Raw genomic sequence first — 15,988 nt, 5'->3', positions numbered from 1 at the left:
TAGTCTATACATACTAGTAACCTCCTTGTTTCAAGCAACAGAAAACGAATCACTTGATTTGGCCGGTGGACATAAATGAAACAGGACAAAATGGAAATCTCCAAAGTAAAGGTTAGTCAACAGTGGAAGATTTACAAAGTTATGAAAATTCCAAACTTGGTAATTGAACGAATCGACTTCTGAGTCTCTTGCTCTTTTGTTATTCATTCATTATTTTTCTGTTTTGAGAGAAGAAAGTTATGAATTATTGAGCTGTTAACAGTATTACCTGAATAAACTGTTATTACTATTTCGATCTGGAAAAGATTCAGACTCATATTTCACAACCAAAGCCCAGTGCCCGATCGAGTACATTGGAGATCCATTTGTTCAGCCCTTGAAACAACGCACATAATGACGTACTTGCAAGGATGGAACCGCCTTTGTATTTGCAAATTGCAATAATAATTGGTTTCACTCAAATTCACCACGTTTTCCTCATTTGTCACGTAGGCGCAAATTTAACATTCACCACTCCACATTAACATGGGAACAATACCAATCTGGTTCACTTCTGTTCACCCAAATTCACCACCATTTACCATTAAACCCTCCCATTCACCACGGTCAAAGGGGTGAAAAGGCAGTTTCCAGTTTGGTATAGTGTTAGGCTCCTAATACATGTAAGTGATTGTTACTTTTGGTTGAGCCAATGTTTCTTTGTCATTTCAAGTTGTACTTTTTCTGCAAAGTGCCTTGGATGTTAAAAGGTATTTAAGATCACAAATAAATGAATATTTAAAGGAATGAATTTGTCTATCATTCTTCACATTAGATGTTCTGGCCAATGGCAACTTGGTAACAGTAACAGTCAGACTGTCAACTTTCCATGATATATGATTGCAAATTTGCAATATACATGTACAGTAAGTTTATTTCATTACCATAATCAGACATTTGGTTGTGCATGCTGGCCTTGGACCAACATACCAACAGCAAGAACGCCCCCCCCCCCCCCCCCCCTCAACTGTCTAAGAATTTAAGTAAACAATTCAAATGTCACAGCGCAATTCCCTTAAATCTCATTTCCACCACTTGTATTTCCAGCAAATAACATTCTTTGAGGAATTACAAGTACCATAGTCCATGTTGCTACTGTACAATGTAAAATGTAAAATTGCATGTTTGGTGAAACTGCTATATAATACACAGCGAAACTTGAATGTATGTAATTGAAAAGTAGCTAACTGTAATATTCAAGCACTTACGGCTATAGCATTAACATCTATACATCACATAAGGCAGACATCAGACACACCAACTGGTCCACTAGTCTAAGAGTATTACTGTTTTATACTGTACACAGTTATTAGAACAATTCACTAGTTAATATAGTCACACCTCACCCAATCACACACTCATGTGTACATGTACCTCGACAATACAGTTCTATAATTGCTACACTTTTCATGAAGCATAGACTAAGATTTCCAAATATCAGAAATCTCAACAAGTCAAATATAACTATATATAAATAAGCACGTCTTGACATTTAATATTCAATTAGCGACCAGACAGTGAATGTATGTACATGTACACCAGGTCTACTAGTACAAGTATTTAGAAGCAATTTGAAGCTTCTTGCATGGCTTAGTAGCAACGAAATGTGTTATATTCCACTAGCAGCTTGGTATATAGATAATTACCATACAGCTAACAAAATAAACACAAGGCAACATCCCTCTTGTTATCAGTCACCAGCACTTTTTATATTAATCAGAACCACCCTCTAGAAAGTGGTTTCTTCCTGGTCAGGCACTATCTCTATACTACTGTCGGCAGATCGCGCGGAACCCCCAGAATCCGCAGATTCCGTTGTCGACGTTCCGTTGTCAGCGTCTCGTTCCGACTTGATGCCGAGGATGTCTCTGATTGGTTTGGGAATGTCCTTGCACTCTGCGATCTGTATGTAGATGCCTTCTGCCTTTTTCAAGATGTCCTCCACATCTATGTGCATGGACAGGTCATTTATGTGCTGCAGAGGAAAGGAAAAAACATAGGCTTAATGCTTTTAGTGAAAATGTACCATTTCAAGGTTCAGAGCAGGTATGGGGCTTCCCAAACAAGCTGGCAGTGCAGCTATTGTTTGTCATAGACTCAAAGGCGGATGTGAAAGCACAGATGCTATAAAAGTAGCGTACAGTCATATAAGAAGACAATGAAATTCTTCATACGTTGATGAAGGTTAGACATCCAGATAGTAAGATACGCCAAAAATAGTTACTCAAGGAACTGGATAAAATTTTATCCAGTTGCTTGAGTAACTATTTTTGGCATATGAAATTCTTTAGTTTCCTTCTTTTTTACCCACTGTAAACAAAGTCTTGTTTAGATATTGGTAAGATGCGTGAAAAATATTGAAGTTTCAACAATATTAGGCCTAATTCACTTAAGGGTGGCACCAACAACTTATGAGTAGTCAACAGTTCTATCATACTTCAATCTTATATGAGAAAATTATGGGAACCTTCCTTACATGTATAGTACAACTGCAATTGGTGTATAAATATCTAAATACATACACACATAAAGTGAAACAGAGAATGTTAGTTTTATTGTTAAGTGTTTAATCTACCTTGAGGATCTCGTTAAAGCCGAGGTAGTTGTCCATCATGGCTGACTTCTCTGTGTCCAGTATGGCCATGCACAGCAGCAGGTGGAAGTTCTGACACAGGTAGTCTGTCCAATGGACCTGCAGAAAGAGGGCACAACTCAGTGATGCCACCTTGTGGACAAAAAATGAACTGCAGGAGACTTACTAGTAATATAGTGTCTGTCCTTTTAATAATTTTTTTTCAGCAGATTGTAAGAATCATTCCGAACATACACCACTACAATGAACAATGTAGCTTCAAGAATTGTCAGAGCCTTTGTGTATAGGTGCAGGTCATTTAGCTGTTAAATAAAGGAATGCTGATTCAAGGTTTTGCCCACTAGTTGAAAGAATCTTGTGGCAAATATAATAATGGACAAAAATATAGGCCATTCTGTTAACGTAACAGACAAAATTGGAATGTCTGATATGAAAAAGATTGAAATCAGGTCAAATCACTCCAGGAGGTGAGAAGTGAGCATGGGTTTGCAGAGATGACAGAAAAAAATCTAGGGCTGGGTAAAACCCCATATTGGCTGTGCATATAAGGACGAGTTAGGGAATGAAATCTAGACAAAGTTTTGCCCCTGACCTCCCAGAGTCTCATGATGTCTGGGAAGGAGAACTCTCTCTTGAACTGGATCAGCAGCCAGCGGAAACAGAAGTACATGTTGGCCGACTCCTTCGATTCTGGAAGACAAGAAGAAACATGGCAGTTATTTATTTACACAGAAGGGGGTTACTGTAAATGCAGAAATGTTAAAACCCCCGCGAAAATCTGTTACATTGTGTGACTGTAGCGCTACTACTGTTTTAAATGCGAACTCAAAACCACCGCGAACACTCCATTTTCTCCCTAGCACGAAATTAAATCCCTGTGAACATTTCTGCATTTACAGTTTTTTTACTTCATTTCATGCTGCCAGAGGCTTTTTTTAAAGGTTAACACAAATGCTAATCAATACATTACTTGAAAGCACACACCAGTGATGGTATCTGCACATTTTTGAACTCTGCACACAAAGAATCCAGTTTCAGATAAGAATTGCATTCACATTGGATCTTGTTCCTCCATAAAATCCACCTATACTCCCATTCAGAAGGGGTTTCTGGTCTGGCTCCACAAACAGTTCATAAACTACATCCAAACAGCTCAGTAAGACATTGTACTGATTTCTTCCACAACCCTTCTTAACCACATTGGCTGCTCTGTGTACAATGTTATTTGGACAGCTTATTCTAGGAGCGATATTTTATGCATTTGTTTTGGTAACACTGACACTACAAAAATGTATGTCCATGAAGATTAACCCTTCTCCATGCTGCCAAACCTCCTAACTAATGTTATTGTGCTGCCAAAAAGCTACTTCAGCAGGAAGAGGGTTAACCTTTAGCACACTGAAGTAGCCATTTGGCACCCCATTCTCTATTGGTTACAGAGTTAGGCAGCAGGAAGAAGGTTTAAGACAAATGTCCCTACCTAGATAGGTGTACATCTGTGGGTCCAAGAAGTGCACCAGAGTCTGGAGCTGGATCAGCTGTGTCTTCATCCCCTGCTGGTCTGTCTCAAAGTTGTGGTGCTGGACAGGGAGAGGTGCACAATACAGAACTGTATCTTAAGTCACAGAATCACTAATGGCTGTACAATGTATCATGTCTAGAGGACAGGGACTTGTGTAAAGCCCCTGTTGCACAGTCAATGAGCTTACTTGGCTGTATTTGTTCATTGCCAGAAGGTCGCTGAATCTCAAAATTGCCCAAGAGTAGAGTGCACTGCTGAAAATGTCACACTGAACGGGGCTCATCGAAGATGAATGTTGACCGATTCCTAAATATCATGGCATTGCAATAAACAAGAAAACATCAGGTGTAATACTGCTGAAAATGTAATTTAGAGCTCACCAATCCATTATCCTGCTGTGTGACAAGCATAAGTTGCTTTGAATTCCTTCCCAATCCTCAGTGTATATAAATTGTACTGTGTGTATTGAAAACCCTTTTCCAAATGATGTACTACAAAATAGAGCTGGAGCTCACCACTCTATCCATAAAGCCCACCAGGCACCAGAAGGCATCCACTTCATTCTCCATCACCATCAGGATGGGGGACAGTAGATCACTCATGCCCTGTACATAACCTGGGGGAAGAGTTTGTATGCATGAGGCCACACAAACTTGTCTTAAGAAATACAAGTATACATGGGGTTGATTGTGATTTATGTAATTTCTAACAGCTTAAAAAGTGGACAATTTAACATCAGGAAGAAGAAGACATTCCATTCACTAACTGTGTCATGAGGATGCCTGCTGCACTTTTTAAGACCTAATGGAGATCTTAATATTGATAATAAACTTTAACCAAACCAAACCAAACCTACTTAGAGCTATGAAGGATAGGGAGAGGTGGTGGAAGAGATGTCAGTGCAACTAGCATGACAACCTCAGGTACAAACAGTGATTTCATTTACATGTATCAATCCATTTATTCTCTCATTTCTTTCCCTCCTGCATTCAACTGTATCACAAAGGAATTCTATCAGTACTTGAAGCTTTACTTCTCTCTAAACTTCAGTAAGCACTTGACTGTCTTTCCTGTTGAGGCCAGTGTAAGACTCTTCAGTGAGCTAAACTGGTAGAGATCAATTTACTCACCCAGGTCAAAGTTGTACATACAGTAGGTCATGAGGATATCATACAGGAGGGTCAGGCTGGGGTTCTGTTCTCCCTCGAAGAACGGGTGTGTTCTGTCTGTTCTGTTCACGTCTTTCTCTGTATAGGAGGACAAAGGAAAATCAGTGAAAAACAGTGCATATATCAAGGAGCTACTTCTTTTAATAGAGGTACATATACAACCTCGGCCAGTGTGATGAACATGTAGATAGGTAGCATTGTCAGTCCAAAAATGAGTAGCTGCTGAACTTTTAAAATGCCACATTTTGGACAAAAGTGGAATACTAGTATATGTGAGGTCACTCTACAATGTATATCAAATGCTGGGCAGTCAAAACAAAAATACAAAATCTTTTTCAATCATAAGACAAATATATATTGCGAAGCAAACTTAGGATATGTATACAATGTAAATTCTAGAGCAAGTAGAGGAAGATGTCTGACCGATGAGACTTCTCCTGTCCCTGAGCTCAGTAAACCTGCTCTCCTGGTCATCTGTGATGGACTTCCACTGCAGCTTCATACGGAAGTAGTCATCTCTGGAAACAGACACATGTTTTATTACATGTACTATGCACCTGGTGATCTGGCACACATTATTATATATAATACAATATTGTAGGTAAGTAAATGGTTTCAGAAAATCAGAGAGATTTAAAATCAATCCATCCATGCATTCACCCATCTATCAGATTCTATCTGTAACTCTATCCATTCCTCCATCACTCACTCCCTTCATCCATCTATGCATGTATCCATATTTCCATTACTTACTCTTTCCTTTTCCTGAGCTCCAGCCTGTCCTTGTGTGTGGAGTCCCACTTGTAATACTCTAGCAGGAAGGGCCACACTTCTTTTCTCAGGGATGCATGGATACCCTGCAAGAAAACAACCAACACTGACTCCACAACATGCACAATGTATGAATTCAGTTTTTAGAATTCTGATTTTAACCCCTATAACACCAGGGTAGCACTCCTTACCACTACAGCATAGACCACTGCATGCCACGCAGTAGGTAAAACTACAGGTACATGTATGTGTGGCTGTTTCCAGATGAATGAGATACAATGTACATGACATTGTGGATGTTGATATAGCCTGGTATGCAAACCTATTATAGCATCCCAGTCTCTTCGTCCTCTTATGCAAATTTGCGTGACAGGACAAGAGACTTGGCAGCTATAATACATGTAGGTTCGTATACCAGGCTAACGTAGATGATGTAAATGTGAACGTTACTGTAAATCACTTTATCTACACAGTAGCAAAATTTCCCGGTGTAAGGATTATGTACATTTTCACTGAACTTTAACTTCAAGGTGGCGCCAAATGATTTACAGAACGGATGTGTGAAGGAATTGTAAATAATCACGACATTTTTTTTCACGGTGATGATAAGTTCACGATACAGAGGTGACCGTGAAAACAGTGAACATAAAGTTACAATGAAAGAAACAAAAATATGTCACCCGTACCCCTCTGAATATAGCCTCTAGCAGCAGCGGAATGCTGGTGACTCTGCCCTCCCCGTCCTGGTGGTTCTTCCACTGCTCAGGACTGACCGGCTGCCGTCGCTCCACGTCGGGTCTGGGACCCAGACTAGCCTGGGGAAGTCAACATCGAAACACAGAAACTGTTAGTGTTAGGAAAGGCAATCCAACATGTCTTTACCAGTAGTGGTAACCTATCCTAATACACACTCATTATAAAAGGCAATACATAAGCTTTGATATAGCCTGGAGAAGAACAATCAAAGAACACAAACTGTTAGGAAAGGCAATCTAACATGTCTTTACCAGTAGTGGTAACCTATCCTAATACACACTCATTATAAAAGGCAATACATAAGCTTTGATATAGCCTGGAGAAGAACAATCAAAGAACACAAACTGTTAGGAAAGGCCATCTAACATGTCTTTACCAGAAGTGGTAAACCATTGTCATCTCTAATCCATATACTGTTATCGATAATATTTTGTAGTTAGAATTGTAGGATAGATTAGCCTTGTAGTATTGTTGATTTAATGCCAAATATTGTACCATGTACGATTCTTGAACAAATAAAGTTCATTCATTCATTTGAGTCTATACTCAATGTAAAATTCAATAAATTTGATACACATAATGATTGATTTTAAAAGTATTTATGGATATATGATCGACCAAAACCAAGTTTCTGAACTTTCTGTGTTGAATTTACTTATCCTTCAGCCTGTTTGGCATCGAATTTGTATTGATGATGAGATTTGGCAGCAGAAAGAAGAATATGAGAGCCAAAAACATAAAACACATAACACCATGTATGTCGGTGTCTTCCTCTAAAACTTTCTAAACTAAAATACTGCTTAACTCTGTGACGTGTTTGATTCACATATTTGCCTAACTCTGTCATTATCATCACACTGTTTAACAACAGCATGCAATATTCATATGCAGCAATGAAATCTAAATCAGAAAATAACTTGCAAAGAAAAAGTGCTTCAATGATTTTTATGCAGTGTTTTTCATTTTACAAAATTTGATCTTTGACTTGGATCTTTGATCTGAATCTTGTTGTTAAAGGTGCCCTAAGCGATTTCAGGGGGTAAAACTAGAAATATTCTGGGGAAAGCAATTCTGTTTGGTGAAATTGAAATTGACATTTACTTCCCCATATTAGCACATTTTCATTATTATTTCATACTTTGGGCATTTAAAAAGAGCACAGAAACAAGCCGCAAAAGGAGTATTTTATTTATTGGTACCACCCAAAAATCAGCCCAGAATCCAGCCGTAACCGTTTCTGTCGACAATTTTAGGTAACTTCCGGCCGCGTGACATCACAATGCCTGAGCACATTGAGCCATGACCACGTGATTATTTCTCTGGAAGTGTTCCGGACTTATCGGTCAGAATCGCGCATGTTCGGAAGATTTGAAATGATGGCTGACCTCCAAGTGCTCAGATTTGCAATGAGTTCCCACCACACAAAAAACATTGCATTTTTGCTCCATGATGGTTGATATGCAATGGGATAGTGTTATTTCACTTGAAAATCAATTTTGAAAATATGACTTTCAACGCCCTAATATTGCTTAGGTTGCCTTTAACAGCTTCCTCACCCTTGTGATCAAGTCAAACTCGTTCTCTGTCGGCTGAATGTCCAGACCGGGCAGCTCTTCGCTGAGCAGGTCAGCCATCTCATCTGGCGGTCTCTGCGTGGGGTGGCCATTGGGCGCGATGAGCGTGTCGCGGAGGAAGTTGGTGACCTTGGAGAAGCCTCCTAGTGTCGTGGTGTACGGGTCTCGGAAGAACTTCTGCAAAGGAATGACAAGGAATCGTTATTCTCAACCTTGCCCCAAGAATTTTTCTTTGGATCAGCATTTACAATATTACCCTGGATGCCAGACTGAATCCAGGGCTTACATAGGCCACATCCTCGGCTCTAGGACCAACATGCCCCCAAGGAAATGATACAACAGGAATGCAGGCTATTGCAATATTGATATTTGTTAGCTATAGCCTTTAGAACTCTTTGGAGCGCTCAGTATACCAACTTGGCCCCTCTACACTGGTCAAACAGAGTTCATTTATCATTCATTCATTCATTCATTCATTCATCCATCTTTCTTTCTTTCTTTCTTTCTTGCGTGCTTGCTAATCTATTGCCTTACCAAATAGAGTTTGACTGGCAATGTGCAAAGGTTTCCTACACTTATCAGCCACAAGATATATATACGGAACAGTAATATCATCAAAGCAGCCATCAACTGCAAGGCTAGCATCTTATCAAAGAAATGGACTGAAATATTTCATTGTGTGATCTATATGCAATAAAGTTATCTCATAACTTCAATTCTAAATCATGGTCCAGGTGTAGCATGCTGCAATCTATCTCTAGATCTGGCCAAAATATACCCAGGTACATTGTGGCCAGGGGTAGTTCCAGCCTACTACACTGGCAAAGTTGACAATTTTAAACTTAAAACACACTCTACATGTATACATAACAAGACACAAAAGACACAATATGCTCTGCTGTCAGATGAATCAACACAGTATAAAATTGATGTATTTGTCCGGAAATCGGAGAGAATAGAAACTTGATTCTAAGAAAGTTAAGGGAAGTCAGGTCACCAGTGACTATTGCCCTTGTGAGCCCCTGCCAATATACCGTGCCTGTGTTTTGTCTGCTTGCAAGTCATCTTGACATGAAGATCTACACTGCTTACACTGGCAAGGCTCCAAGATAACTTTTAACAGTAAACAAGATTCCTTTACTGAAAGATTCCTTTACTGAAAGATTCAGCTTTTTTTAAACACTGAAGCAGATGCAAAAATATGGCAAAACAAATTAAGGGAGGAGAAACAAGAAAAGTTACATGTCTACTAGGTAAAGGTAGTCCCATAGCCTTTTTGAGGCAGTAGGGGCTGAGTGTCTAGGGCACGGTATTGGAAGACAGAGCACAACCCTCTCCTTCCACCGCCTTTTACCTCGAGTCCCCAACCAAAGTCAGGTACCCATTTCTACACCTGGGTATAGTGAGGAAAGTCATGTAAAGGGCCTTTCCCAAGGGAACAATATGGATGTCAGGGGATTTGAACCCTGGACCTCTGGGTTCCCGGCCAAACACCCTAACCGTTTCGCCAACACGGCGCCACACACAAAAACAAGTTGGGTTAGAAAACTGTCATGTTTAACAATCACACGAAAGCTAACTTTCTTCCTTCGAGTTTGAGGTTCAAAGACACTTAATTTGTCTTCCTTCAAGACCCATCTTCCTCTTCTGATGTAAACAATCTGACTTTTCTTGTTTGCCAGTGGTTGTATTCTCCAACTATGGCAACAGCCTCCTTTTTTGTGGTGTCCCTTTCCCCCTGGCCAGACATCTTAATTAATGATCTCCTTCATGAAAACAAACAGGCAGATAACAACAGCAGGGAAACTGCTGAGTTTACACAACAGGGGGCAACCAGTAATATGGGGGGGGGGGGGAAACAGGGACCAACCATTTCACTTGACATACATATGGGTTATCTACACACTAAGTCAAGATCTGCTTATGGGAAGGTTGGAGGGCAGAGCATTATCTTCAAAACAACAAAAAGATTGGAGCTTGGTCACAAAAGACATTACATTCCCTTGACAGTAAGACCCAGTTCATACCAGGATTCGCGCAAGGATTTACCCAGCAACAGAGACTGAGACTGATCCCGATTCTCGAATTCTACTATGAATTGTCCGAATCTGCATTGAACCCATTTCAGAGCCAAATTCCGACCAGGATTGGAATCAGGATAATCATGAGAAAATCCTGATTCGCGATTCCTGGTCTGAACGGGGTCTAAGACAAAGTAGTGGCAGGGAGTATAAATAATGGTGACTGGATGGCAGAACTGCAGTTTTAGTGACAATTACCTTGAGTTACATGTACATATAGATGATCTATATTCAGGCAGCCAGGAAGAATTTCGGACCTCCTCTTCCTTGTCATTCAGTTTTACATTGACCCCTTATCTCTTCATGCAATGAATTGTTATTGTCCCACATCACAATTATCCTTCAATAAACCTTTACTAAAGATCTGTTTTTTATTAAATGTTTTTAGACTCAGCTATGGGACTGAGTGAGAGTGTGAGTGTGAGTGAAACCTTGTACTTAAACTCTGTGGTATGATTTAAGACTAAAGAGTAAAATTTACTACCAGGGATGATTCAGTTTAACAACTTTGTCCTTGAAACCACTTGTGACTGTAAATCATGGGCAAGATGTGGTGACACATAAACAAATGTACTATGTACACTGTGTGCATAAACTGAAAAAAAGAAGGGAAAAAAGAAGTGCACGACACCATACAGAAATAGTGAAAGAATGTGCACCTTCTTTGTCTGACCCGCCGCCCTCAGAAATCGTGTGGCCTTCCCCTTAACATTGGTGTTCTGGATGGCAAGAAAACACGCAACTTAATAGGGAAGGGTATGATGGGGGTTGGCGCAACATATAAAAGCATGTCCTGGACAAGGGTTTCACCTGAACACATAATTTGCTGTCATGAAAAATCATGTTAGTCATGGAATGATCATACAAATATGCATTATCAACCATGCAATGAGATCTTGCTGGGAAAAAATGAGGGGGTAACAACTGCTTTGGGATAACACATGTACAGAGAATAGTGTGAATTTGTTTGTTTGTTTGTTTGTATTGCATACCCGGGAAACTGCTTCATCATAAGCGTAACACACTAGGTTTGTACTGAGTACGAGCTGCATATCTGGACGGATTTATTTGATCCACTCACATCGGGAAGGACCCCTAAACAGAATTGTTTCTGTAGGTTGCTCCTCAACACAACAAAAAAGTGTGTTGTTTTTTTTCCAATTATGTAAAATACAATGTACTCATTACCGGGTACAAGGGAAAACCAAGGGAAATGCAGCACAATAAAGACGGTTTAAAGGGATCTGCATGCTTCAACATGTACTGTGAGCGAGAGGATATGGTCCCATGTTCCCATGGATGTAGTGTTATACACGTGTAATTATGCAATGACTGAAAGATGAGGAAAAACCTCCATTTTTTAAAACAACTTGAATGGGATGTACTTTTCTTCACCACAACTGAATATTCAGTTGGTACGACTCCAAGCTTGTTTATCATTTGGTTCATTAAAGCCCCCGTCACAAATAAGAAATTCAGCTCGGCCGATGTGTTGACAAGCTTTAAATGTGCATTTTCGGCCGAAGTACGGGCGACGTCCTGTCGATTACGCGGGCTTCGGACGATTTTTAGAAATCGAAGTTGATCCAAATATTGGCCTTTTACCAGGTTAGTCGATTCTGACTACATCCATGTCCAAGAGATGGTACCATCTCATGGGGGATTTTTAGTTTTTAGTGTTCGAAGGACGTCACCCAAGATTTTCATTGGAAAATACGGTTGACGCTCGGGCGATTTTGAATTTCGGCGAGCTTTGGGCGATCTACAAATTTGGCCGACGCTCGCATGAATTGTCAGTGTTGGCGAAACTGGTACAAAAGCTTTCCGTATTAGCAGTCCAGTTTTGCAGTCATGTGTTGGCAGGTGGTTGTACATCATGTACCTTGGCAGGACTTCTCACACCTACGCTCTGCACACTAGTATCTAATTCCAAGAGCTGTGTAACTCGTCTAATAAATCCTCTACTGACATCGATGATAACAAGTTCCATGCAGGTCTTGGGAGGACCAAACTTGAAAACAACTTGATTCTGGACTAATAACTCAAAGACTTGTAGTCTTAGCCCATCTAAATTTCAAAGGCATTCTATATATGATATTGTTCCATTACTAGACTGACTGACTGACTGACTGAAAGAAAGAAAGAAAGAAAGAAAGAAAGAAAGAAAGAAAGAAAGAAAGAAAGAAAGAAAGAAAGAAAGAAAGAAAGAAAGAAAGAAAGAAAGAAAGAAAGAAAGAAAGAAAGAAAGAAAGAAATGGGTAGTGGTATCGTCCAAGATGGCGGACGCTTCGTTTTAGGGGTCGTTCTAACTCTCAGTAAAACAGAGTTTCTAGCCCACTAAAACACTGTTGGAGGACTTACGTGCGAAGTGGAAAGAGACAAGAACCGAGGGAGTGCAGAAGAACTCATTAGACTCTGAAAAACGGGCCGAGTGCCGAAGAAACAGGACCGACGCGAGAGGTGTGCAGCGCCCCCCTCCCCATCGGAGTGACGCTGTACTCAGCCCAGTACCATCAACGGGCCCGGTGAGTATCTAGTACTTGTTTCCGAAACATTAGCTAGAGCAAAAGACGTTTAGTATACCTTGATTTTTATATCCGTAACACGTGTACTGCCGAGTATTCTTTGTTTTACAGGGCGGAAGGAAGCCAACCTAGGGGGCCTTGTCCGAAGGACGCCAGCTGCAGCGGCCTGCCAGCGCTCAGAGAAGACCAGACATGGAGGATGAGCGGACTGAGGAGCAGTGGAACGCGTATCCAGACATGGAGAACGAGGAGCTGGAAGGCTCAGGAACATGGCTGAAGGGGATGGAGGACATCTCCTTCGATGACGACCCAGAGACACCAAGACAGGTCCTGCAATTGGTGAGAAGCCACATTGCAGGACTGGACAGGTGTACAGCAAAGAAGAAGGTCCTCGCAGCCAGCAACGACGATGAACATATGCTGAACCATACAAGAGAGGCGCTGATTGCTATTGCCAGACGAGAGAGGCCGGGTTGTCCTCAGGGACAGCCCAGGAAGAGAACCTTCAGGGCCAACACCGAGCCGGTCGCTAACAGGTTAGCAGAGGATGTGTGTACTTTATTCCAGTTCATAGAGGGGGAAAGAAACCTGGCGGAAGTAAAGAAAATATTCCCCCATGGAACGCAGCAGAGTACATGGAAGAGCCCAGCAATCACACGAAGCAGAACTCTGAATCCAATACTAGAACTAGGAGAAAATGAAGAGGATAATGACGTCGTAGCCAAGATACTGGCAGAAAATGCAAGTCTGAGAGAGGTACTTAAGAAGGAGGTGAAGGAATTGAAAGGGAAAATTGAGAGCTTGAACAACAAGCTAAGACGCCATGAGGAAGCCAGAGATGACGTAACAGAACACTGGGACAGACATCAAAAGAGTACCCAGGAGGAAATAGCAGCGCTTAAAGGATCACAACTTGTGATTGCAGAAGAGATGGAGGGCATGAAATCAAAGCTGAAGAAGTCTGAAACCACCCAGATGAGAATGCAGACAACAGTTGCAACCCACAACAACAAGATCAACTCAGTAGAAACAGAGCTCCAGGCTCTACAAGGCTTCTCTAAGAAAGCTGACACAGACAAAGAGGCAAAGATGGGCAAAATTACAACATATGTACAGAATCTGGCACACTCACTTGAAGAAAGATTGAGAGAGCAAGAGTACGCCCTGTCAAGGACACACCAAATGGTACAAGAGATAAGGGCCAGGTGCAAAGATCTCGAGACCTCAAGTGCTGTATGTGTCACAAGTGAAACAGCAGACCACATCTTGAGAAATGGAGACAACAGCAACCAAACTGGTGGAGACAACAAGAGACTTGGTACAGGGGTTAGACTTGTGAAACATACTGAGGAGCCCTCGACCACAACACAGGGAGATACAATAACCTCATACCTGCAATCTGCACGCCATGAGCAACGGGGCTCAGACAGCCCAGCAGAGAGGCAGGGAAACCAACAGGGCAAAGAAAAGCAGAATGAGACAAGGCGGTCTAGAGATGGAAATGAGACTGAAAGCGAGAGTGGGGAGAAGAGTACCAGAAGTAATGACCATGCTGGCGAAACCAATGTTATCAATTTAGATCCCAGCCCAAGAGGAAACACTGATTCAAGGGGCATAAGAGGAAGAGACAGAACAACAGATTTGAAGGCTACATGCAGAACCCCTGACTCACCAAGCAGCACAGATGAGGGGAGTAATACATGGCCACTGACAGCCAAGAAGGGCCTAGGACAGATTTATACAGGAAGTCAAAGTTCGAGTACAGGGGACAGAAACAAGGCAGAGAGCCCAAAACCACAGAGAGACCCGTCAAGACTGAGAAGTAGTCCACAAGGAACAAGGAGACTGGAATGCACACAGAACAAGACATACAAGGAAGCAGTGATGACACATGTGCAGCAAGAGTACTCCCCTATAAGGAAAAAGAGACCAAGTCGTTCACCACATTCGTTAACATGCCCTACCAGAACCCAACAATACAGCAACGAACACAGAAGGCTACAGACAGGGAGGAACAACATCAACTGTGCAGACAGCCACACTGACTTCTCAGATTTTGTGGGTATTGGGAGAAACCGAGTGCGGAGAAAGAGGTTCTTCCTGGGCTACATGAAGAAGACAGAAGCAGAGAGCCTTCAGAGCATGATACACAAGTATGCTCAGAGTAAAGGAGTACAATTATCGTTTGTGAGAGTCATGAATAGTAGACAAAAAGACATAGCGTTTGCCAGAATCAATGTTCTACTGCACCAGGCACATATGGTGGTGAAGGAAGACTTTTGGCCCGATGGGGTCAAATGTCGTGAATGGATGTCAGAGAAGAGGTACAAAAGCAAGGGTGACAACACTGAGGGTGGTGGTGAGAGAAACCAAGCAACAAGAAGCAGTCCTTTGACAGGGCCAACAGACTCAGAGGTCACACAATGATTGCCACTACTACAGCAGACTCATCTAAAGAGCTAACAGTTGGCTGCTATAATGCCAGAGGACTAGTGACAGCACTGCCATTCATAAGGAAACAGCTGGCTCATATAGACATCCTTGCAGTTACCGAACACTGGCTATACCAAGATGCACTACCAGAACTTGACAAAGTAATGAATAGCCACAGAGGGTGGGGGAGAGCAGATAACCGGCTAAAGGAATTCAAACATACCACAGGTTGGAGAAGAGGGCAAGGTGGAGTTGCCTTACTGTGGAAGGAGAGTATTGATTATGCAGTACACAAACTGGAAGATGGCAATGACAGGATTATTGGAGTGAGAGTTAGACTCCAAAGCGGCCAGAAAATCTTTGTCTTTGCAGCCTATATGCCACATAGTGGCTTGGCAATAGACAACTACAGAGAGCATTTAGACATTATGACAGAACTATACAGAAAGTATGAAAATGAAGGTGAAGTGATCTTTGTCGGAGATTTTAACGCAGACCTCGGCAAACAGGGAGGCCCAAGGGGCA

General features: G+C 41.5%; 1 protein-coding gene across 3 annotated transcripts in view; it reads right to left on the bottom strand.

The window, feature by feature from the left end:
• Positions 1-1,059: 1,059 nt before the first annotated feature.
• The window catches only part of LOC136421584 (TBC1 domain family member 15-like), a 56,661-nt gene continuing 41,732 nt past the window's right edge, over positions 1,060-15,988 (bottom strand). For 2 of the 3 annotated variants that reach the window (XM_066409013.1, XM_066409014.1), the window contains exons 6-16: positions 11,165-11,224; positions 8,407-8,601; positions 6,781-6,909; positions 6,077-6,180; positions 5,747-5,841; positions 5,285-5,401; positions 4,670-4,770; positions 4,113-4,212; positions 3,225-3,322; positions 2,615-2,731; positions 1,060-2,014 (exon numbers count right to left, since the gene is read on the bottom strand). In XM_066409013.1, coding sequence (XP_066265110.1) covers positions 1,769-2,014; positions 2,615-2,731; positions 3,225-3,322; positions 4,113-4,212; positions 4,670-4,770; positions 5,285-5,401; positions 5,747-5,841; positions 6,077-6,180; positions 6,781-6,909; positions 8,407-8,601; positions 11,165-11,224 — 1,362 coding nt within the window. In that variant the 3' untranslated portion in view covers positions 1,060-1,768. The remainder of the gene's footprint in view (positions 2,015-2,614; positions 2,732-3,224; positions 3,323-4,112; positions 4,213-4,669; positions 4,771-5,284; positions 5,402-5,746; positions 5,842-6,076; positions 6,181-6,780; positions 6,910-8,406; positions 8,602-11,164; positions 11,225-15,988) is intronic. The other variant, XM_066409015.1, reaches the window with a different exon arrangement.

The sequence above is a fragment of the Branchiostoma lanceolatum genome, chromosome 16, assembly GCF_035083965.1.
Source record: "Branchiostoma lanceolatum isolate klBraLanc5 chromosome 16, klBraLanc5.hap2, whole genome shotgun sequence".
In the NCBI taxonomy this organism is placed as follows: domain Eukaryota; kingdom Metazoa; phylum Chordata; class Leptocardii; order Amphioxiformes; family Branchiostomatidae; genus Branchiostoma; species Branchiostoma lanceolatum.
This window is presented reverse-complemented; position numbering and strand designations above follow the sequence as displayed.